The following is a 23,233-nucleotide window of genomic DNA, read 5'->3' as shown; positions in this document are numbered from 1 at the left end:
AAGGCTTCTACTTTGATAGGTTCTTAAGGTTTCTAAGTTAAAAGGCACTCCCACTTTCGTAACATAAAATTTAAAATGTCTGCCATTTCACAATACTTGCAAAAAAAAATAAAAAATATTTAGCGATTCGTCGATAAAATTGTCTGTATTTTATTCCATTAAATACTATCAATTAATCACCAAACACCCTGTACATAGTAGTAATTAAATACTATAATATTCAGGTCCACAGTCGGACGGTGGCCGCATCACCTCTACAGAATTATATATGGAGGCATCAAAGGGTTTTACGAAATTCGGCGCCTTTGAAAATGTTATCCATTATACCTGCTGGAAAGGGTCTGTTTGACGAGATGTGGTTCGTTTGAAACGAGGTTGCGAGTAGGTACCTTTCGTTTTTAAATTTATTTTTTCGTTTATATGTCGAATTTGTAGCTTTTCATGAAGTGCGGATATAGTTATGCTTTTCCTGCATTGTAACAGCGGTAGATGATATGATGATATGATGACGATGATGATGACAGCGATGTAGTGTGGGTTTCTAAGTAAGACATGAAGTATGGCTCACTGTTGTATTGAATATATTTTTGATAAACAATTTTTTATACTAGTTTTTTGCATCCTGTGTTGTCTGTTATGACAGTTACTGTACTTGATAGAAAATAAATATTTTGAAAGTTTACCGTAGTATCTTATTTCTTTATAAATAGACTTCCGAACCGCCGGAGGACAAGATAACATCATCGACCCTTCGAAACCAATGATTAATTAAGTTTGAACCAAGTTTCCACTATAAATTTAGGGCAAGTATAGATTTAGGGACAATGGGATGATAACTATTCAATTTACATAACAGATTTAGTAATATACAATTAGATATTCCCTACACATTATGCCTAAATATTGATATTGGGGTGATTCTTTAGATTAAGACTTCATAAAAAACAATTTTCATATAAGTAACCAATACAAATATTTATCTATAAAATATATATGTATACTAGTGGTGCCCGCGGCTTCGCCCGCATTTTAAAGAAATAATATGACAAACATAAATGGGAAAATTTGTACCTGCATTGGAATGACAGTGGTACCATTTGTCGAAAATTGGTCTTACCAATTCCCAAACCCTCGTGGGCTCTTGGACAACAACTTTGCTAAAGATCATTACTTGATCAAATGCATAGATTCCGATTCTATAACTACTTACGAATTAAAAATTAATTAAAAAAACCTTTTCCCACGGACTAAATTGTGAATCTAAACCATTCTCAAGTCCCCTTGAACACACACAACAAATTTCATCAAAATCAGTCCAGTCGTTAACCTCCTTAACGACAGTGACATACATTTCACATACTCATACAGATTTTCACATTTCACATACAGTTCACATACAGTTCAGTGACATACACACGCACATAAGAAATATATATATATAAAGAATATATAAAGATGAGGCGACCGTAGATCCCCACAGAACTCCTGCTCTACATGGATTTAGTTACAGATCTCAAGGGCGGCAGTGACCACTTACCATCAAATATGAGTATATTCTCGTTTATTACTTCAATTTCATAAAAAAACTATAGATCACAAGGACATTGTGTGTTTAAGTCCAAATGTACAAGTTATAATATGCGTTTATACATTTTTCAATAATATAATTTGGTAGCATATTCGTATAGCGAATAATCAACAACAACAAATAAAAATCTGTGAGTAAATTTTGGCCATTTTTTGTTTAGGGCGGCGCCCAATTCCTTAGCGCAAGGGCGAGCTACCCGGAGAGGTGGGCCCTTTGGGCGGCCACCGGCCCTGCTATCGACAGCGGCCCTTCATGATTAATTACTGAACCACCGAGAACTGAGCCGGTTCGTACAGATTTTGGAAAGGGAAATAACCTAGCTTTTTGTATGTAGCGCCTCTCGTGTATGAAGTGACGATTTATGAATATATGTACTGATAGTGTCTGAAAGTGATGAACTGGACTTTTTCCCGCGCGTTGGGTAATGTTTTTCAAGAAAATGTATGCATGTAGGAAGGTCTCATTCTATGGAACGCCCTGCAGTCCAAAGGGTTTAACTGAATGTAATATAATTATGAGGTATTGTTGGCATCGTCTTAATTGTGGAAAAGACATAGACTATATTTTGAAGCAATCTTTGTAATGATTCTAGTCAGCATTTGTTTTATTTATATTAAATACTAGCTGACCCGGCAAACGTTGTGTTGCCATATACATAAAAAAATGTTAAGGGTGAACAACCCTTATCACTTAAAGGTATGAAAAATAGATAGTAGTCGATTCTCAGACCTACTAAATATGCATATAAAATTTGGTGAAAATCGGTAAAGCTGTTTCGGAGGAGTACGGTAACTAACATTGTGATACGAGAATTTTATATATAACATTTATAGCTACATTTTGGTATTACATTATTATAATAATAGCATATTATATACAATAATAATAACAATAATATACAATAACAGCATAATATATAATAACTAAGTACAGTGTCAGCGGACGCATTCTTCGATAATATGATTAGGCAGCAGCGTAAGTTAAAGTGGCATATTGATCTAATAACCCCGCTGGATTTAAAAGCATTCTAGTACCTCATATCCAAGAAAAATATAACGCTTCAGTAACAAATAAATATATCAAGTAATGATAACTAATCGACACACAATTATGACAATCAATAGGAATGGAAATCATTTTATCATGCCTTAATAATATCACAGTGTGCAGATAATACTGTATGCTTTTCAGGGAAAATAGACATATTTTTAATAATCATCAAAAACATGAACGTTATAAACCACAACGCCACGTCACTTTTAATATCAAAATGGCTTTGTTCAGCTGTAAACACTCGTTAAACGCCGAAAATGTATTTCGAAATTAAAAGTGAATTTCGCGTACCCCTTCCCTACCTGACGACCCATTTTCCCGTTTTTCGGCGCGCATCGCGTGCTCCAAATTCCGTTGTTCTTACTTCGGCCATCGACAGGGCGTGATGAATTAACCGCTTGATAAATGGCCGGGAATAATGCGTGAATCAATTCCTGTTGCACTTCGGACGGCTATTAGGGCTTCGCCTTTTTTTAATTAAAAGCAGCTGCCCGCTTGTTGCGAGAACAAATTATAAGTGCCAACGTGTCGGACCAAGGGTCCCGCAGGATGAACCATAGACATCGGATTTTTTCGCTGGAATAAAGCGTATTTACGCTAGAATAAAGCGCTTATTTTATAAGTACAGTTTTCTAGCATGGATTTTCTCAAAGTAACGCCTGATAATATTAGCAGTAAATTTACACTTATAAAGAAAAAGTATTTTTATGTTTTGCTATATTATTTTCGAAGATATTTTAGGTATATCAGATATAGTTCCGCATGAAGACAATATGCTATGACAAATAGCATTGAATATTGAATATTAAAGATATGATTTTCCAAATCATTTCATATCATGTATCAAAATTGAAAATAGGGAAATAGTGTATCCTGTTTTGCTTAAAGTTAACCTTCAAAGTACAGATCGGCGACTCAAGATATCACACAATTTTGTATAATCTGAAAATACTAATATTAAAAAGAAATACCTGTGATCGTTGTGATACGTTATCAGAATACAATATACCGATAGGCCGATAGGTATATTAATTACCGAAATGAGTAATTAATATGTCGGCTACGCAAAAAGAATCTGCCGATTGATTCACATAATAATTTTATTTTTGATTTTATCTTTGATTAATTGTTATTTATCTACATAACGCATAGATATCTAACTTGCGTAGATATCTCATACTAACTAATTATTTGCATATGTATATTCTTATATATAAAATTCTCGTGTCGCAATGTTAGTTACCGTATTCCTCCGAAACGGCTTTACCGATTTTCACCAAATTTTATATGCATATTCAGTAGGTCTGAGAATCGGCTACTATCTATTTTTCATACCCCTAAGTGATAAGAGTTGTTCACCCTAAAAATTTTTTTATTCATATGGCAACACAACGTTTGCCGGGTCAGCGAGTCAATGTATAAAAATATATTCATAAAATGCCTTTGACTTACTTATGTAGCGACTAACTTCATACGCAGGAGAGACAACACATCTCTGAAAGGCTTCAGGCACTCTTGTTCCAAATGGAGTTGACTACAGAAGTCTATGGACAGCAATGGCCACTTACTGCAGGGTCGTTTATTAGTTAAATCTTATAAGAAAATCTCTTCACTTAAATAGATAATAATTAAGAAATGTCTCTTGGGTGAATTCACGTGGTCCTTGCATAGTTAAATTATAGTCAACTGCTGCCCAAGTGCGGACTGCGATTATTACTGTCTTGGAAGAAAAGGAGACGTGAGTCCAAGAGTCGAACCCGAGCAATTGGATTAAAAGGTAAATTTCATTTCCACTACTACTGGATGAATTAATAAATATTGACCATTTCAAAAGACATATGAAATTACAGGGTAGGAAATCCGTGAGCAAAACTTGTTACCAACAGAAAATAGAAATGGATATCGGTACTCTAATTATATTTGGTATTATACTTTTACAATAAGTAGGTGAAGATTATCATACTCGTACCTACAGTACGCTTGTACGAACCAAATGATTACCCACTGAAATAAATAGATTAGAAAGATTAAATCTTTCTAATCTATTTATTTCGAAACTTGCTAAAGTGCCTATTACATAGCGGCTGTTTATTTTTTAATACAGAATACTAGGGAATTATTATAAAATCAATAACTCAACTGCTTAAAAATTCAGCTTATGTTACTCAAATAGTTTAGAGGAATCCAACAACACCTCATTGTAGAGCGTGCTGAAATATGTTAATTGTATTTCATGATCTTCATTGGCGGAAGGCCATTGCCAAAGCAGACAAATACAATGCTGAAAATGCATTCAGAGCATATGCAAAAGTCTACTTTAGTCGGTAAAAAGTAGCTATAAAGGAAATGATCTCCTCGTATGATCATTGGCACAGTGCCCTACGGTCTTTTGAAAAAGTAATTTACAAAATTGCTTAGGTTTCTACAAGTCGATAATAATATAAAGCAATTGAGTGAATTCATAATAATGCGAAAACAGTAACAAACTAGATTTTTTCATAATATAGAAGTAGCAGACAAGCATGCTGTCCAACTGATGGTATGTGGCTACTGCCGTCCCTGTAATCAACCTTAGATCAGGAGGCACGGCAGTGCCTCCGCCATGTCGAGTAAGATTATATTCCTACCTGAGTTCGGTCACAAATGAATCACTACTCCAGAGGACTAAGCTGTAATGCCTTGGAAAAATATGTCTCCCTTACCACACCCTTCAAATCAGAACAAAGCAGCGCTTAACACTGTAGATGTAGATGTTACAAGTTTAGATTGTAGTTAGTCGTTATAACTCCTCAACTTCAGTCAACAAATATAGAAAGAAGAAAAATCCTACCGCTAATAATTAAGTTTGACCTCTTCACTCCACTGCTGCTATCAGACAAAAGTTGGTGAGGCGGTTCCAATTAGTCCTTAAGAGTTGCGACACTTCTATGGCCGACCTCCACAACCCCAGTTACACTTAAGTTTTATTATAAATATAGTGTCCAACAGTTAAACTGCTCATTTCCAACTTCAATTTCATAAAAAATGTAGAGAAAAAAATGGCATCACCCTGACGAGTCTATCACGGCATACATCAATTACCGCGATAAGTCATCAAGTGGTCAGTGTCAGATAAATACAGGTCGCGGGTGGTCGCGCGCTAGTCATGAAAACGCTGAAGGCGGTGGCGGTAGCCGCCATCGTGGTGATAGCCTTGGGGGTCGTTGCAGGTAATTTCTCACCATCCCAGAAACTTCTGGAGTTTATCACATTTTACTATTTTCCATGAACGAAACATCTAACGAAGCAGTGGATCAGAATCTGTAAAGTCTAAGGAGGCAGCCATGGTAAGCCATTTTAGAATGGGATGGATTATGAAGTTTTCCCACATTTTTTAGTGTTGCACACGATAAAACAGTCGATGGTGCCTGTTTTAGATTTGAATCTGGACCTTCTTCATGGATAGCTGATTTATATTCAACGGATCTATTCTAAGCCTTTTAATTGATGCATGTTATAATTAACCCTGTAACACAAATCCGGATATAAACATTAGATTATATTTAAACAATGATATTAAAATTATTGTAAGATATACAAGTCTGCATTATGATTAAATGTTTTTAGCAAGCAATAAAACCATAATATAGATAAAATAGTCTTATGTAATAAATAACGTCAGTATCCAAAATAAATGACAGATTTGGATTAACTAAAGCAATTTTACGCAAATTTATCAATGTAGAGATAGTACGGTGGAGAGTATTAAATCCAGTAGAATGATTAATATTTGATATAGAATTTGTGATTTAGTTCAATCAACTTATAATCATCCTATAACATTTCAGACATCATTCACCACACAAATAACGCATTGATTGCTGTAATAAAACACATAACTAGTAGGGCAATAGCTATTTTACCACTCTGAGCTAGTTTAAAATTAACGTCACTTAACGTCTTCAGGTATTATAACATGGGTGGTGCTGTCCCAGAGGAACCCGCCACTACCTCCGCCAGAACTTAAGCCCTTGGACTGGTGGGAGCACTGCGCCCTGTACCAGATCTACCCACGGTCTTTCAAGGACAGCGACGGTGATGGTATTGGAGATTTGCAAGGTGGGTACTTTTTTTTCACCTCACAATTGGCCTACTAGTTACCATACCATTTATTTCAAAAATAATTCTTGAAAACACCTGTTCTTTATTTGGATACGATCTTACTAGGATGACATCGATGATGACATTAATAGAATACAAGAAAATGCTGCAATGTTAACACCTACAATAATCATCGTAACCTTCTAAAATCAGGTCTATATTAGGAAACTATGTTGTAACTTTTCATTTTTAAGTTTGTATTACTACAAATAATTCTTATTATTTATAACTTTTATACCATAAACTGAGTCAGACCTATAAATATATTAATTCCCTAGTCTCCTCGTGAATATATCAATCCATTGCGCAAAATATTGCAGTATTACCTAGAAAACAATATTCATATCCATAATATATAGAGGAAAGATTATCAGCACTGATATATCTTGATGGTAATTTATGTTAAAATCAAGGTTCCTACATGCATTGGAAATAACGCCTTGACCCAATAACCCGAGAACTATGGCTGGAGTTGTTAATAGGTTGTCTATCAAGCAGCAGATATCAGATAAATGGAAAACTTAGGCTAGTCTGATAAGCTATTTAAGATTTATATAAGATATACCTAATTCTGTTTCAATTAATAACGGTTTCTACAGCTCTCATCACTTCTTAGCCTTACAAGGCTTTGTTTATCTCGCGAATGATATGTTATGTTACTTAAAAATTATTAAGCTTTACAAAATCTTAGATTTCCTTGTCTTGATTGAATTCATCATTCTCAGTATGTAATAGCTGATGAAATAAGTAATTTTCAGTAGTTTTTCAATCAATCTTTTTCCAAACACTTTCAGTTGAGTATAATTTAAATTGAATATGTATTTTTGTAGTATCTTCCAAGTTGGAAATTCAGATGGTGTCACCAACATCGTTTATCACCATCTACCTTATCTGATATAATATCCTATTTTTTTCTGAGGTAATCCTCATTATTTATGATGGGAGGTTTCCTATCTATTAAATTTGAGTTGGTTCTAATGGAGCATTACTCAGAGCAGTTATTATTGTTATTATTTTCCGGATACCTCGACTATTGTGGGACATAACTTCTAACGGCTTCCTGTGTTTAAGTGGGTTTAGTCACTGTAAAATCGAGCGCTGAGCTCGAATGACGCAACCTTTTGTATAAGCCGACAAACCTCGAATGTATATTGTGGATTAAATTTATTTATAACTATTTATATACTGTTTACCAAAATTGATTTATCTTATGTATACCGAGTGAATTAATATACAAATAGTAGTATTTATTGCATTAAGTAGTTGGATATATTTTGAAATCTACTTTTTCGCCTTCTTGCCATAGAGAATAGAATCAAAGTAAGGGTTTTATTTCCAATCTGTTACCTGGTGCGGAATCTCGAATGCACACTTATATTTAATTCCATGTCATATATTACCACTACCATGACTGCTAATTTCCACATGATCTTTTCAAGGTATCATCAGTGAGTTAGAACATTTCAAGGATGCTGGCGTGGACGCTATATGGATGTCGCCGATCTTCGAGTCACCGATGGTTGACTTCGGATACGACATCAGTAACTTCTACGAGATCCATTATGAGTATGGTACCATGGAAGACTTTGAGGAGTTGTTGGCCAAGGCTCATGGTTTAGGTGTGTATGGAATCTGCTTTATTTTTAATAATTATAGCGAGATGGAAATCTGGTCTTCTGACTAATACTTAGTCTGATTAATAATAAATAGTCACCGTCGCCTATGGTCATGCATTCTTGGAAAGTCTCCAATATACGAGTATCAGTTTCCAAGGTGAGGCCTTTTCTTTTTTATTTTAGAAGTTCTTAAATCGGCAATCGTACCTACTCGATGGTGCCATTAGCCACCACGCGCAATTTTACCAATATTATGTCTCATCAACTTATAATATACCAGTAAATGGAGGACGAGAATTGGTTGATAAAGTTCGTCCTTCAAAATTTAACGACTAATTATTAAATCCTTTAAAATAATTTTAACAATACCGACTTTATATAACTATTTTTTTCTTGTTTTAAGAAAATATTCAAAAATACAATAAAATCATTAACAGCCCCACATTGTTGAAAGCGATTTAGATAATAAAGTGGTAAATTAAAATGTTAACTATAAAGGTCTTAAAATCTCGCGGATTAACTGTCTGGTTCCACCGCCAACGATTAAAGATAAGATGTATTATTTAGTATAAATAAATTTCTCTACATTGAAGTGAAAACATTCTTATAATCAATTTAAAATAAAAACATGCGGTTTTATCCTCTACCAGTACCTACTGATATGCACAGTACCTACTGGTACTGGTGGGACCTAAAGTACCTTAGATGAGTAGAGATTTTTTGCAAATAACAAATTGCATTAGAACTTGAGCTATAAAATGGCATTTTTACTTTTTTTATATTTCATATACTTATTCCCTCTACATAACATTACTACCTAAGACCCATCATAGTCATATACATTTATAAATTCTCTCGCGGTAGATCAAATAGGCCTCCACAATCGCGAATTGCCGCTCATTCCTGATAATATTGCCTATTATCAAAGTAATTTACTATGATAGAAACTTTTCATTACCTACTCACGCATCATCGTTACGCATTATGTATATCAATTAGTTGATTTAATTAAGAATTAAATTTAATAATATTATAAGACTTAATCGACTTGGCACTTTTATAGTGTCTCAAGCGGAATTAGAATATCTACTAACCATAATGAGATTTTGAAATGCTAATTCGAGAAAAATAATTAATATTCCACCACTTAAAACAACTATTGGGCGTTTTGCCAATAGACACGCTTTTTAATAAAAATATATAAATCTTTAAATAATATAATATTTTAAAGTGAATATAATTAATGTATTAATTATTGATTGTAAAGTTTAATTATTGGTATTTGACTTCAAAACCATTTCTTATCCGACATTCTGTTTAGATACTAGCTGACCCAGAAAACGTTGTGTTGTCATATAAATAAAAAAATGTTAAGGGTGAACAGCCCTTGTCACTTAAGGGTATGAAAAATAGATAGTAGCTTCTCAGACCTACTGAATATGCATATAAAATTCGGTGAAAATCGGTAAAGCCGTTTCGGAGGTAACTAACACTGTGACACGAGATTTTTTTTATAACATTATTTTAAACTGAAACACAATTCAAAAATATCTAATGTTCTAAATATAATTTGCAGGGATTAAACAATAGATTTAACTTCTAAACTCACCATAATAGAATCGAGTCAAAAAGTTCACGATTTAGTAATGGCAATCGTTAATGCGATTTAATTAAAACAGAAGATATATTTTATTTCTTTCCGGGTCATAATAATAAATAAGGTCTCTTAATTAATGTCATCGTATATTAGGGGAATTAATGGTAGCCTGAAAATAAATTCAGAGAAGGAACGCCGGTTTATTGTAAGAATAGTAGTTTTAGTAATGACATGACTATTTGGTCGAATAAGTTTGGAATTACCATTCTAATAAAATTTGGAGTTTTTTTTACTAAATTGAAATAGGAAACAATGATACAATCGACCTATGGTCACAGATTAATAAATAGTTACTAGGTAACTATGGTATACAATTCTTGAAAACCTAACTTTGAAATCTTTTTCTAACTTTGCCTCTACTTATCACACTCTTCAAAGCGGCAAAAAAAACATAATTTAAGAATATTGTTATTAGGCAGGAAATATTATGAGGAGCAAATGTAATATCATCTAGGAAGAGTTGCCTGTCTAGAAAATAGTGTTTTTCATCTAACAGTTACTTTTAACACAGCTGAATCAGAACAAAATAATATTTTCAGGGATTAGGGTTCTCTTGGACTTCGTGCCAAACCACGCGAGTACGGAATCCGAGTACTTCATTAAGTCAGTGGCGATGGAAGAAGGGTATGAGGACTACTTCATTTGGGCAGACGCACTGCCAGACCCGAATAATGCCAGCAACAGACTTCCACCATCCAATTGGGTGAGTCCTATGATATCTTGTAAGTGGGGTCGTAAGGTGGATGATGCCTTTGTGATCAGACATCGGCGCCACACTACTACAAATATTCTTGCCTTATGACAAGAGTGTTAAGCTCCGCTGAACTTAACGAAGGTTGGAGTTAGTTTCTGGGTCAGTCTTCGCGGAAGAAGCGAGCTGAACAATTTAATTTGGGATTGATTACAGATGTCCAAGCAATGACTTATCAATAACTAGAGGTCATTCTCATTTACATCTTAAATTTCATGAAAAGAGACTAAAGAGTCAAGAATGCTCCTAAAAATATACCTAAACGAAAACTTCCTAAATATAATCCTAAATAGATATAATAAGTACCTAAGTGTGTACTTGTAAAGGAAGACATCGTAGACTAAGCAAAATAGATAAAGTATTTTTGACATCCAAACATGGATGTTTACGAAGCCTTCAGCACACTAACAATTCGATACGTTGTAACTAGCAGCCTTTCCGGTCATTCCCTTAATACGCAATCAAAACCTCGTTTAACGGAGCCCACCTGTAATAGTATGTAAATAGCGTTACGTAATTCGATCGGCCATTATCCCGCACGACAGCGTAATTGTCGGCACGGGGGGCATTCTGAGCGATTGTCACCTAACCTTCGATATAGATTGATAGTTTTGAGTCCGTTATTAAAATTCAATCTGTTCATCTTTTACCTTAAAGACCAAATTTGACAATGTGTAATATGCATAAGTTGTGGAATGTTGATCTTTGATATGTAAAACATCGGATGGATTGATTATTAATAACGGGTGATAAAGGTAAAATTCTTCGTAATTTGATCTAATCGTAGTTTGTTTTTATTGTCGTCTGCTAATGCGCGTATGGACGCTTGCGTGTTAATATTGAAAATTAGTATGAGCAGTTCCAAAACCGCGCGCACATGCGATGATTCTTTACGCGCTCGTGTACTGTCTAGGTCTCCAAATCAGTGTAACCTGCTACGCTCACCGTGGCTAGCCGTATAGAATAGACTCCCGCTTAGTATAATCGTGCCAGGTTTAGCGAACACTTGACCGTTTACAAGAAAAAGATGAGGGAGAATTTTTAACATAGCAGCACCGTCACACTAAGGGTGGGTTGCATCATGTAACTTTAATATTTACAGAAGCCTAACCAACCGTCAATCCATGATTTAACAAATAATTATAACCGCTCCATTTCGATCGGTTAAAATTACTGTATTTGTCAACTTCCCTATCTGTCAATTTGAATAAAAATTGCGGTGATTTTAACTTTAACGCAAACTTTTACCAGGCTTTCGATGCAACCCACCCTAAGAGGGCGAGATACTAAACTGTAATCAATAACCTTAAGTTAAGTAAGTTTAGTACAGCCGCATGTTGTGATCTTATTTTTAATATATAGACAAGTAATCAATACACATACAATCTTGTTAATCTTTCTATAGATCCGTCTTCATAAATAAATCAAGACGTTTCTAGAGTCCCGAGGAATTTTCATAGCAAGCCTAAATTCTAAATCGTTTGTACGTTTAGACTTTTAGCACAAAGGAATTTCGCAAATACATACATATTTCCACATAGTACCAGAATCGTAATGGTATGTAAAGAGTAATTGCATGGCCATTATCCCATAGAGCAGTGTCCGGTCTAATTGCCTGAATCGGAATTCCAAATCGATTTTGACCTAACCTTCAATACAAATACAATAGCCAGATAAATTAGACGGATAATTGCTAGATCGGGCAGTAGAATAATAAGGAACAAATGGTATGTCGCTTAACTGTTATAAATCATCATCTTCCTCGATCGAATCATCTTCCTTACACGTAATCTTGTACTAATTATTACTAATGCTGGTCATATGTCTCTTCTAATTGAAGTATGATTGTTTATAGTGTTTAGGGTTCGTACACAAAACTGCGATGCGACGTCGCATCGCAAAAATCTGCGAGCTCCCTCGACGCATCGCAAGAACTTGCGAATTGATTCGCATCGCACAGTGGTTGTTGTTGTTGGTCACGCTGAGAGACGCTACGCCGCACGATATCGCATCGCAGCAATTCGCATCGCAATTTTCTGCGTTGCGAATTCGCATCGCGTCGCATCGCAGTTTTGTGTTCGAGCCCTTACATACCGAGCACTAGTCAAAAAACACAACGGTTGATTTAAAAGATTTTAAACACGCTTTTATTTACTCTAAAATGTCACATTAATTAATCTGGCATAAAAGGCTTCTCATCACTGATGATAAACGATGAAACTAAAAAGAATAAACAATGTAAAAGACAAAAACTTGTAAAAAGTAGAAGAGTTGAGACGAAAATAATGAAAGACTAGTATTTCTTTCATCGATTTTTATTTGCGTATTGTTCTTTACCTGATCTTACCGAACAAATATTCATTATTTATATTGAAAACAAAAAGGGTACTCTGTTATTATTTTCAGTAATAATGCTCAAAGTGAATAGTAAATCTACGACAAAATTTATAAAAATAGCTCTACAAACAACATTTACGTAACAAACGATTACAATAAAGGACAAGCTCATATACGTATGCGACCATATCAAGCAGTAGAATGTGCACTCAATCCTTCACAGTACATTAGTTACATCGACAATTATTGTCTCCAGGTCAGTCAGTTCGGCGGTTCAGCATGGGAGTGGAATGAGCAACGTCAGCAATACTACCTCCATCAATTCGCAATAGAGCAAGCTGACTTCAACTTCAGAAACCAAGCGGTTAGGGACGAAATGTTCAACATCATGGAGTTTTGGCTCGACAAAGGAGCAGACGGCTTTAGAGTTGACGCTCTCCCGTATTTGATCGAAGCTGACCCAGCAGACCACAATGGCAGCTATCCAGATGACCCATTAAGTGGTTTAATCCAGTTTGAACCACATCAGCTTGGTTACACCATTCCACTTTATACGAAAGATCTCATTGAACTGTATGAAATTGTATACGAATGGAGGGAATTTGTGGATAAGTATCTTAAAGATAATGGAGGAGATACTCGGTGAGCAAAATATATAATAGCAATGCTTAAAATAGTTTTTTTCCACGGTAGTAATTTTTTTCTATTTGCCTTCGTAAAAGATATTCTCAAATCATTACATTAAACGCCCATTATAATAAAGTAAATGAAAATATTTTAACTCCTTGTATTTTTGATTTTTTAACACTTTCGGAACAGAATAGAAATATAATGGAATAATAATTAATACCTAACTTATTATTTCAGAGTGCTATTCTCTGAAGGCTATGCAAACGTGACTATGACCATGTTGTACTACGGCAATGAGGAGGGTGAAATTGGCGCTCACTTCCCTTTCAACTTCGATTTTGTCACCGATCTCTCCGCAAAGTCCAATGCCAGGGACTTCGTTTACATCATCCTCAGGTGGCTCACTTATATGCCCTATGGTGGAGTCGCTAATTGGGTGGTAAGTGAGCTTTACTTTAATATTTTTTATTACTTATAATAAATTGAAACTATTTCCCAAACGAGTTTTTAAATAACGATTTTAATAATTCTTTATGTAGTAGTTAAAGTATCATTGGAATTTTTATACTTTATTATTTTATAGTGTTTCATGGCTTCTAAATAAATTACTATCCATATCAATTAAAGTACAATTAAATTCAGATTAAGAATTTATTGAGTGCGTTCTTCGTTAATCATCATTAAAAGTTAAAAATATGACCTTTCCAGTTTGGTAATCATGACAACAACAGAATGCCAACAAGGTTCAGAGAGAACATGGTAGATGGACTCAATGCTCTCAACATGCTACTACCAGGAGTAGCAGTTACATACCAAGGAGAGGAGATTGGCATGAGAGACGGTTATGTAAGCTGGGAAGACACAGTTGATGTAGAAGCGTGCAATCGAGGAGACCCAGATACTTACCACCTATACTCCAGAGATCCAGCACGAACTCCATATCACTGGAATGATTCCATGAATGCCGGTTTCTCGACAGCTAATAGGACCTGGCTACCAGTGGCTGAAGACTATCCAGAAATAAATCTAGCCAAACAAAAAGCAAGCGAGCGAAGTCATTTTAAGGTAAACCTGCAAAATTTTATAATTGAATGCGAAATAATTCCGTCGTCTAAATAATAAACAAAATTAAGCACATATGCAGTGGAAAAGCTGTTTTCACAAGCAATTTGAAAAAATTAAATAACAAAAGCGAAATGACGTACAAATTGCAGTTGCAGCTTGTGACTAATGAGGGAAGCAGTTTTTAAGAGCACATTCCTTACTCCGGATAATTGACGTTCTATGTCGCTAGAAATGAACGAACAATTGAAATTAATGAGACTTTTAGTCCCTAACTTAGTTTTAATTAAGTTCACGTCATAAACTTGTTAGTTTTAAGAATTGAGTTGACGTGGACTGTTAAAAGTTTTTACTTTGTTGAAATATAAATTTCTAGTCTTGATGTTTTTAGGGATTAGTTTAAGTAATTGCCAGTAAATAACCATTCTCAAAAACAATGGTTTATTACTATGTACTACATTATAATTGTTATGTAGAACGGAAAAGCTCTCAGCGCAATGTACATTTAAATTTTGCATTGTGTCTTTATGATCACTTTTATAGCCTTACTTTTAAGAAGATGGAGGAAGTCATAAGAAATTTTGCGAACTACATTATAACATGTTGCCATTCTTTAAAAATAATGCATGATGCCTTACAATCTCTTTCTATCGCCCGTTATTAATTCTCACTCTATCGAAACTTTACAAATATCGAAATTTGACAATTACTAGTATTTATAGTATAAGTAATTACTTATACTGACTTGACAATTGTGAAATATCCACATTTGGTAGGCAAAATATTGGACGGATTGGTTATTAATAACCAGCCGTAATTAATACTTCCTCCTGATAATTTAAATATCTTGGTCTTCTAGGTCTACCAATCATTAACAGCCATTCGTGATTCTCCGACTTTATCCCACGGTGAATACGATATTAGAGCATTATCAGACAGGACACTGTACTTGGTGCGGTATCTACGGGCCTCTGACACTCTGGTCCTCCTCTTCAACGTGGGCGAGAGGCCTGACAGCGTGGTCCTCAGCAGAGTACCGCATTTGACCTTGCCTGCGACCGTCTACGTATCTAGTATTCATTCTAGTAGGGTCAATGGGTATGTTGATGATTTATTTTTCTTAAGTAATAGATTATGTTTTGTCCAGCAACAAGGATAATATAAAAGTAACCATAACAATAGCATTTAGCAGATCAATAGGAGCTAATATCTAGTCAGTGCTATTTTAGTTTATAAACTAGTTCTGACTTATTATTTTCATATGCATTATCAATAATTACACCTCTAAGAATGATGTATATTATATACTATAATGATGTATAGTAGATTTTTAAACAATTTTGTCATTTTTTTAGAGATCGAATTGATGGTGAAACGCTGACGTTGGCTGCCGGTGAAATGGTTGTGCTTACTGCAGCTCCTGTATCGTGATCGAGCTGAAGTTTAACAATTTGAGTTTAAGTTTCATAAGGTTCTTGTAAATAATTTGTAAATAAAAAATATTTATACTGTACAACGAGTAGTGTTTTCAAATTCTCAACAATAACTTGTCCAATTAACAAAGTACCTTTCAAAGTATATATTAACTGAAATTTTATGAATTTAGCACTTATTGAGTGACAGGATCTTGGTAATTCCGGATATTTAGGAAAGGCACGTAGATAAAACATAAACCATGACTATAAAGAAGTATTAAAACATAAAATATTTGCTTCACGAAGTGTAACCCAAAAGGGCATATAGAAAAGTAGGTCACATGGAAAAAAGACATAAACATTTGAGGTCAAGTTTATGGGAAACACGGGCACTCTGCAGAACTTTTGCATTAGTGGTTGAGTAGTAAGTAAACAGAAATATTGCTTCTCTGGAGATATTTTGATCTTTGAGAGAAAACATAGGAGTGACGTTATAAGGAACTTCTTCAACTCCAAATAAAATCAGAGTTCTACACGAGGTGGACCACTGATGAGCCAGTATTCCTGAGGACTAAGCTCTATGGAATTGATGGAATGCTTCGAAAAAGTATGTCTCCTCTACCATACCCTTCATACCACAACACAACAGCGTTTAACACTGCTGGTACCTATTTGGCAAGAAAAGGTGTAGCGATGGTGGCGCCAGAGTCAAACCACTGAGAGTTCAACCACGTTTAAACCTTGTTCGTTATTCAATTACGGCAGCACAGCATCGACACCTGTGTCTACCATATAACAGTGGAGTTAATCTACTGTACTATGATTTAAAAGTTTAGAGTTTTTCTCAAAAATGCCAAAGATTTGTGTATCTTAACAACGGTCTTAATTATTATTAAATTATCCGTTTAATGAAACATAATATCTACAATTTATAATAATAATTTAACAAAATTATTTCAGCTACGATCTTTGATAATTTTCAAAGCGGCCATTAAGAGAATTATTGTCAAAATTCCATTCCTGACGAAATTGCAAAGGAATTCGAAGTATCTACTGTTCGAGTTTAAAGCAATGATTTCTGGCATTTATGTGTAACAAAACCGTAGCTATAATTTATGAAATTTCATGAATTACGATAAAATAAATTTTATGTAGTATTAGATTTTATGTATTTTTTATAATATAGGAGTAGCAGACGAGCATGCCACCTGATGGTAAGTGGCTACTGCCGCCCATGGACATCTGTAATTTACCCCAGATAGGATTAGATATTCCTTAGGTCGGCCACAGATGCGCCGCTACCCCTGAGGACTAAGCTGGAACGCCTCGGAAAAGTACGTCTCCCTTACCACACCCTTCAAACCGGAAGACAGCAGCGCCTAACACTGCTGTTATTAGACAGAATAGGTGTGGCGGTGATGCGTCCGGAGTCGAACCACAATTAGGGTTCTACCACCTTCAAAAATGTAATGCAACTACATTACATTCTTGTAATCTGAATTGAGTATTAAAAAATTATTACAATTCGGTCACCTACAAAATACTAATCATAAACAAAATTCCTAACTCAAAAACTTTTTCTTTGGTGCTTAAAAATATTGTATTTTTTTATTATTTATATTTTAATTTATACTTCAATATTTCTCATAAAACGGAATAGCTATAATTAGTACACTCACTAGTCACTATAAAAATGTTCAAATAAGAATTTCCTAATATTCGTTTAAATGCTTAAGAACTAACAAGTACTAGAGGAAATAAACTTCTGTGATGACATTACGTGCAACAAAACTTATTTTAGAGTTCTGAAGCGTGAAGATGTACGGCTCACCGAGCACGGCTTAAACAGTTCTAATAAGAAACTGAACTCCAAGTTGCTCTTCGTAGTTACATAGAATTATAAATAATTATGTATGTCAGTAAATGCCGAATGTTACTGATATAGGTTATATAAAGGGACAATGCCCAGTTATAGGCTTATTGTGCTAAATAAACACAAGGTTTATGTTATAACACAGTTATAGATAAGATAATTTGATTTCTAATTTCAAAGATTTCATGTATAGATGGTACCTACGATGGTACCATAAGCCTATTAAATCTAGAAATATTATGCAAGAAAAAACGAAGATCCAATTTAATTAAAAATGTGATGTTTTATTTAATTCCATGCTCTGAAAATACGCTACTATTATCTCTTGCACTGAACAACTGATGCTGAGCGATTCAATGATCTTCTAATCTTGTGATCTCGAACCTTTGATCATTTTGACATCAACAACAAAACAACAACTTTGTCAAAACTTTGAACAATTTTAGTTAAAGGCTCCTTATTCAATATCATTTATTATTTGAAGAAGCATTTTTGACATTTAATCTCGTAACAAAAGAAAGCCGTCTTTCATCTGATTTCAAAATAACAATTAATTTAAACTTAATATTGGTTGGTTAAATCATTTCGAAGTCGTCATTTTTTGCATAGGCAAAGACGCTGAACATTTATTCGTGTTCGCAATATTAGGTAGCTCTGCTCTGCTAATAATCATTATTAAGAATAAGGACACCCACAAGCAAGACAACAAAACATTAAATTAAAATACTCAATATAGTGCATATAAAGGTATAAAATTAGATATCTTTACAGCGCTGTTAACAATTATTACCTATAATGGTTGTGACGACTGCTTAGATAATCATATTTTGAACGATGACAACACGTACTTAAAAGAATCTTCAAACCAATTAATTTTTATATAACTTACTTATCATGTTATTCTTATTAGGACAGTATAAGATGATAGTGACACAATAAAAGATAAGATGTGTTAATTCGATGAAAAAAATGCTATAGAGTCAGTCAAAATGAAGAAATATTTAAAAGTGGTTGGTATTACGGTTGGAGTTTTGATTGTAACTGGGTTGGTAGTGGCCGGTATAACATTGATAGTCTTGAGTACTAAAGGGCCAGATCCTCCAGAACTGGTTCCCCTGGATTGGTGGGAGCATACAGTTATTTATCAAATTTATCCAAGGTCTTTTAAGGATAGCGATGGAGATGGCATTGGTGATCTTAAAGGTATGTATGTATCTTTCCATAATCAATTTATGGATTTTTCAATTATATTACCGGAGAAAGAGAAAGAGAGAGAAATTTTTCACCAATTAAACTAGACGCAGAATACTAATTTATAATTCTCGAAAGCATATTAATAGTATTTATAGAGTTTATAACTCCACTATATCCGGACTTAATCCTAAATCTCGTATCAAAAAAGTATATCGTGCCTATTTGAAGTCAGAAATACTTACAATTACTTGCTTTCCTTGAATTCTACCCTCGGACCCCCCGATCCGGATACCGAATTTCTAATCTGCTGCGATAATTCTATGATATAACCATTTAATTATAATGGAGTCTAAAATATCCATAGAAGACAATTTTAAAACTACCGGAGATTCCTATTTTTTTATGAAATGTCATTAGGTATTACGAGTGAATTGGAACATTTCGTGGATGCTGGCGTGGGCGCTATCTGGATGTCTCCAATTTTTGTTTCTCCCATGGTAGACTTTGGATACGACATCAGCGACTTTTACAATATCCATCATGAATATGGGACGATGGCTGACTTTGAAGAATTGGTACAGAAGGCACACGCACTTGGTAAGATTTGGTATTTCTGACACAGAAAAATAGAGCGTTCTTTTTAACGGGTTTTTGCAACGAATTGAATTCACTAAAAAAATCATGCAAGTGATATTTGGAGAACCTTAAATAAAAATGATCGATAAATCAACTAAAAACTTAAATATTCATTCCAAAAAGTTTTGGGATAGATACCAAATGTAGATAGATAAATTCTTGAATTTTTATATCTATATGTATAGTGTTAAAAAATAATGTATGATATGTACATATTTATGACACAGGTATTAAAGTCCTTTTGGACTACGTGCCGAACCACGCCAGCATTGAATCGGACTATTTCATCCGCTCCGAAGCAAGAGAGCCCGGGTTTGAAAACTACTTTGTATGGGCTGACCCTCTCATAAATTCCACTGATAATAGCCGTCGTGTGCCTTCTAACTGGGTAAATTAATATTAATTACTATAATGCATAATATTAAAAGCAGTATTAGTAATATTTATGTGTTTGTCTAGATTAGTCAGTTTGGTGGATCTGTGTGGGAATGGAGTGAGGCTCGCCAGCAGTATTACCTCCACCAGTTCGCTATTGAGCAGGCTGACTTCAACTTCCGAGAGCAGGCTGTAAGAGACGAGATGATAAACATCATGACCTTCTGGCTGGATAAAGGAGCTGATGGCTTCCGCGTTGATGCTATACCCCATCTGTTTGAAGCGAACCCAGATGACCATGGTGGCGTCTACCCCGATGAGCCGTTATCAGGGAACATGTTCCTTAATCCTAACCAAGCCGGTTATACTACCCAGGAACACACTAGGGACCTCATTGAACTATATGATGTCGTTTATGAATGGAGAGCAGGTGTGGATCGATGGCAAGAGGAAAACGGTTCAGAAACCAAGTATGTTCCAATTTTTTCTTTGGTTTTTCAGTCTGCTCTAAGCTTTTTATGTTATTCTATGTACGTATTGAGAAAAAAACTCTTTTGCAAAACTTTCATTGTTTTCATTGTACTTTCATAAGATTCTAAAAAGATTATAATGTTATCCCGTTGTAAGGCGAAACAAGATGTGGTAACGATATTCCATAAAGTTCGAAGGATTTTACTACCTTTTACTTTTGTCTCTTTACTTTTCACAGAGTTCTTCTAGCAGAAGCGTACGCAAACATTTCCATGACCATGCTGTATTACGGCGACGAACGAGGCACCCTCGGCGCTCACTTCCCCTTCAATTTTGAGTTCATTACCAGTCTCTCCGCAGCATCAAACGCCAGAGACTTTGTTTTTAGGATTAAACACTGGTTGACTTACATGCCTCATGGAAAAGTGCCTAACTGGGTGGTAAGCCATTACAGAACTGTTTGCAACTTTCCTCAGCGCCCTACAGCTAAATAATATCTGCACAAAATCATGGAAAGGGAGCCATAACTTCGCAAATCATTTACTAATTTTAAGACATAATTATTTAACAAACCTGATCTTAGTTTAATTTTTAATTATCTTCATGTTTTACTTCTATGGTTTCAGTTTGGAAACCATGACAATAATCGAATGCCGTCAAGATTTAGGGAGAACATGGTCGATGGTTTGAACGCATTGAGCCTAATGCTTCCTGGCGTTGCCATCACGTATCAGGGTGAGGAGATAGGCATGAGAGATGGCTACGTGAGCTGGGAGGATACTGTGGACGTCCAAGCCTGCAACCAAGGGAACCCTGATAATTACTGGCAGTTCTCCAGGGACCCCGCCAGGACGCCCTACCACTGGGACAGTTCTACTAGTGCTGGCTTCTCTTCCAACACCACCACCTGGTTACCGGTTGCTGACGATTACAGGGAAATCAATCTTGCAGCACAAAAACTGGCTGATCGAAGTCATTTTAAGGTAAATTGATATAAGCATTTAGAGCAAAAATACCTATTTAGATATCCAAAAGCTAAAATTGACACCTATATACTTCCTAGGGATGAGAATAGTTCTGTGTCGTATATTATTGTACTTTTAATTGCTCTTCAGGTATACCAATCCTTAACTCGTCTCCGAAAGGAACCAGCTCTATCCCACGGGGAATACTTCCTCCAGTCTTTAAGCCAGAATACCTTGATCCTCGTGAGGCACCTTCTCACCCATGATACATATGCCCTGGTCTTCAATGTTGGCACCGAAGAGGACACCGTGGACCCCTCAAGGATAACATTGGTGCAAGATCCGTTAACTATATACATCTCTAGTATTCATTCGAGGCGCAACACTGGGTAATTTAACTTTATATGTGTATATGACTTTAAGACGCTTAAAAATCTATATGATTTAAAAGTAAAAAACTCTTTGCGATGGGAAATAGACCACTCATAACAGCAGCGTTAAGATTTTTGCTGTGTTTCGGTTTGAAGAATAGAGAGACACTTATACGGGGCGTTTTTTTACGAAGCACTGGGGCCAGCCTCAGGTGAGACCTACTATTTAGGGTTAATCACTAATGATGATTGACAGCAGTAATTCTTACCAACACACTACCTACAAGTTTAAGTAAGTATGTATGTATGTATTTCAGTATGTCAGTCCGGGCTTATCACACATAAGCGACATTCGTTTCCTTTATTATGTTTTTCAGCGGATGCTCGTGAATGTTCTAGATTTATTTCTTGATATAAGACAATAAAGATTGTATTAACACTTTGATAAAAGTAATAAATCGAGTGTAGAGTATGTCGCTACAAATTAGGTATATAGTTCAATTTACCACCCAGGTAGACCTTGATAGCAGTTCCTACTCAAAAGTATGAAGTAATATGTTTGTCAATTGATATAGAACCGGTTATGTAAGCCGTAAAAATAGTTTAACGGTGGTAGAATCCTTTGTGGTTCGACTCCGGCGGCACCACCGCTACACCTATTTCTACCTAATAACGGCAGTGTTAGGCGCTGCTGTGTTCCGGTTTGAAGGGTGTGGTAAGGGAGACAGACTTTTCCGAGGCGTTCCAGCTTAGTACTTAGGAGTAGCGGCGCATCTGTGGCCGATCTCAGGTAGGAATATCTAATCCTATCTGGGGTTGATGACAGATGTCCATGGGCGGCAGTAGCCACTTACCATCAGGTGGACTGCATGCTCGTCTGCTACTCTTATATTATAAAAAAAAAAGTTTATTTTGAATCTGTTGCGAGTACTCGTATCCCTCCGCCCGTATCATTGTACTGACAAACTTCTTAATCTTATTTATGATAAGTTATAAATTATTGAGAATGATTATACTTTTTTCAGTGATACAATATCTACCCCTGTGACTCTTCAACCCGGCGAAGCAATAATCCTTCTAACACCGCCAACATGAAAAA

At 35.2% G+C, this 23,233-nt stretch overlaps 3 protein-coding genes across 4 annotated transcripts in view; 2 read left to right on the top strand and 1 right to left on the bottom strand.

Annotated features, from left to right (window-relative positions):
- The window catches only part of loaf (low-density lipoprotein receptor domain containing lost and found), a 73,321-nt gene that overhangs the window by 34,108 nt on the left and 15,980 nt on the right, over positions 1-23,233 (bottom strand). The gene's annotated exons all lie outside the window — the stretch shown is intronic.
- On the top strand, positions 5,740-16,353 carry LOC140748011 (maltase A1-like). Its single transcript, XM_073080693.1, has 9 exons — positions 5,740-5,850; positions 6,587-6,739; positions 8,221-8,400; positions 10,594-10,757; positions 13,399-13,784; positions 14,010-14,211; positions 14,481-14,837; positions 15,694-15,932; positions 16,190-16,353. Exons 1-9 carry the CDS (start codon positions 5,787-5,789, stop codon positions 16,263-16,265), a joined length of 1,821 nt encoding a protein of 606 aa, XP_072936794.1. The 5' UTR covers positions 5,740-5,786; the 3' UTR covers positions 16,266-16,353.
- LOC140748155 (maltase A1-like) lies at positions 19,112-23,229 on the top strand. The gene is made up of 8 exons (XM_073080891.1): positions 19,112-19,325; positions 19,734-19,913; positions 20,180-20,340; positions 20,412-20,797; positions 21,037-21,238; positions 21,425-21,781; positions 21,914-22,152; positions 23,160-23,229. Exons 1-8 carry the CDS (start codon positions 19,112-19,114, stop codon positions 23,227-23,229), a joined length of 1,809 nt encoding a protein of 602 aa, XP_072936992.1.

This window comes from Epargyreus clarus, unplaced genomic scaffold (assembly GCF_041222505.1).
Source record: "Epargyreus clarus isolate Ecla_fem2 unplaced genomic scaffold, WU_Ecla_fem_2.2 ptg000015l, whole genome shotgun sequence".
Classification (NCBI taxonomy): domain Eukaryota; kingdom Metazoa; phylum Arthropoda; class Insecta; order Lepidoptera; family Hesperiidae; genus Epargyreus; species Epargyreus clarus.
The sequence above is the reverse complement of the archived record's forward strand: the minus strand, read 5'-3'. Positions and strand labels throughout refer to the sequence as shown.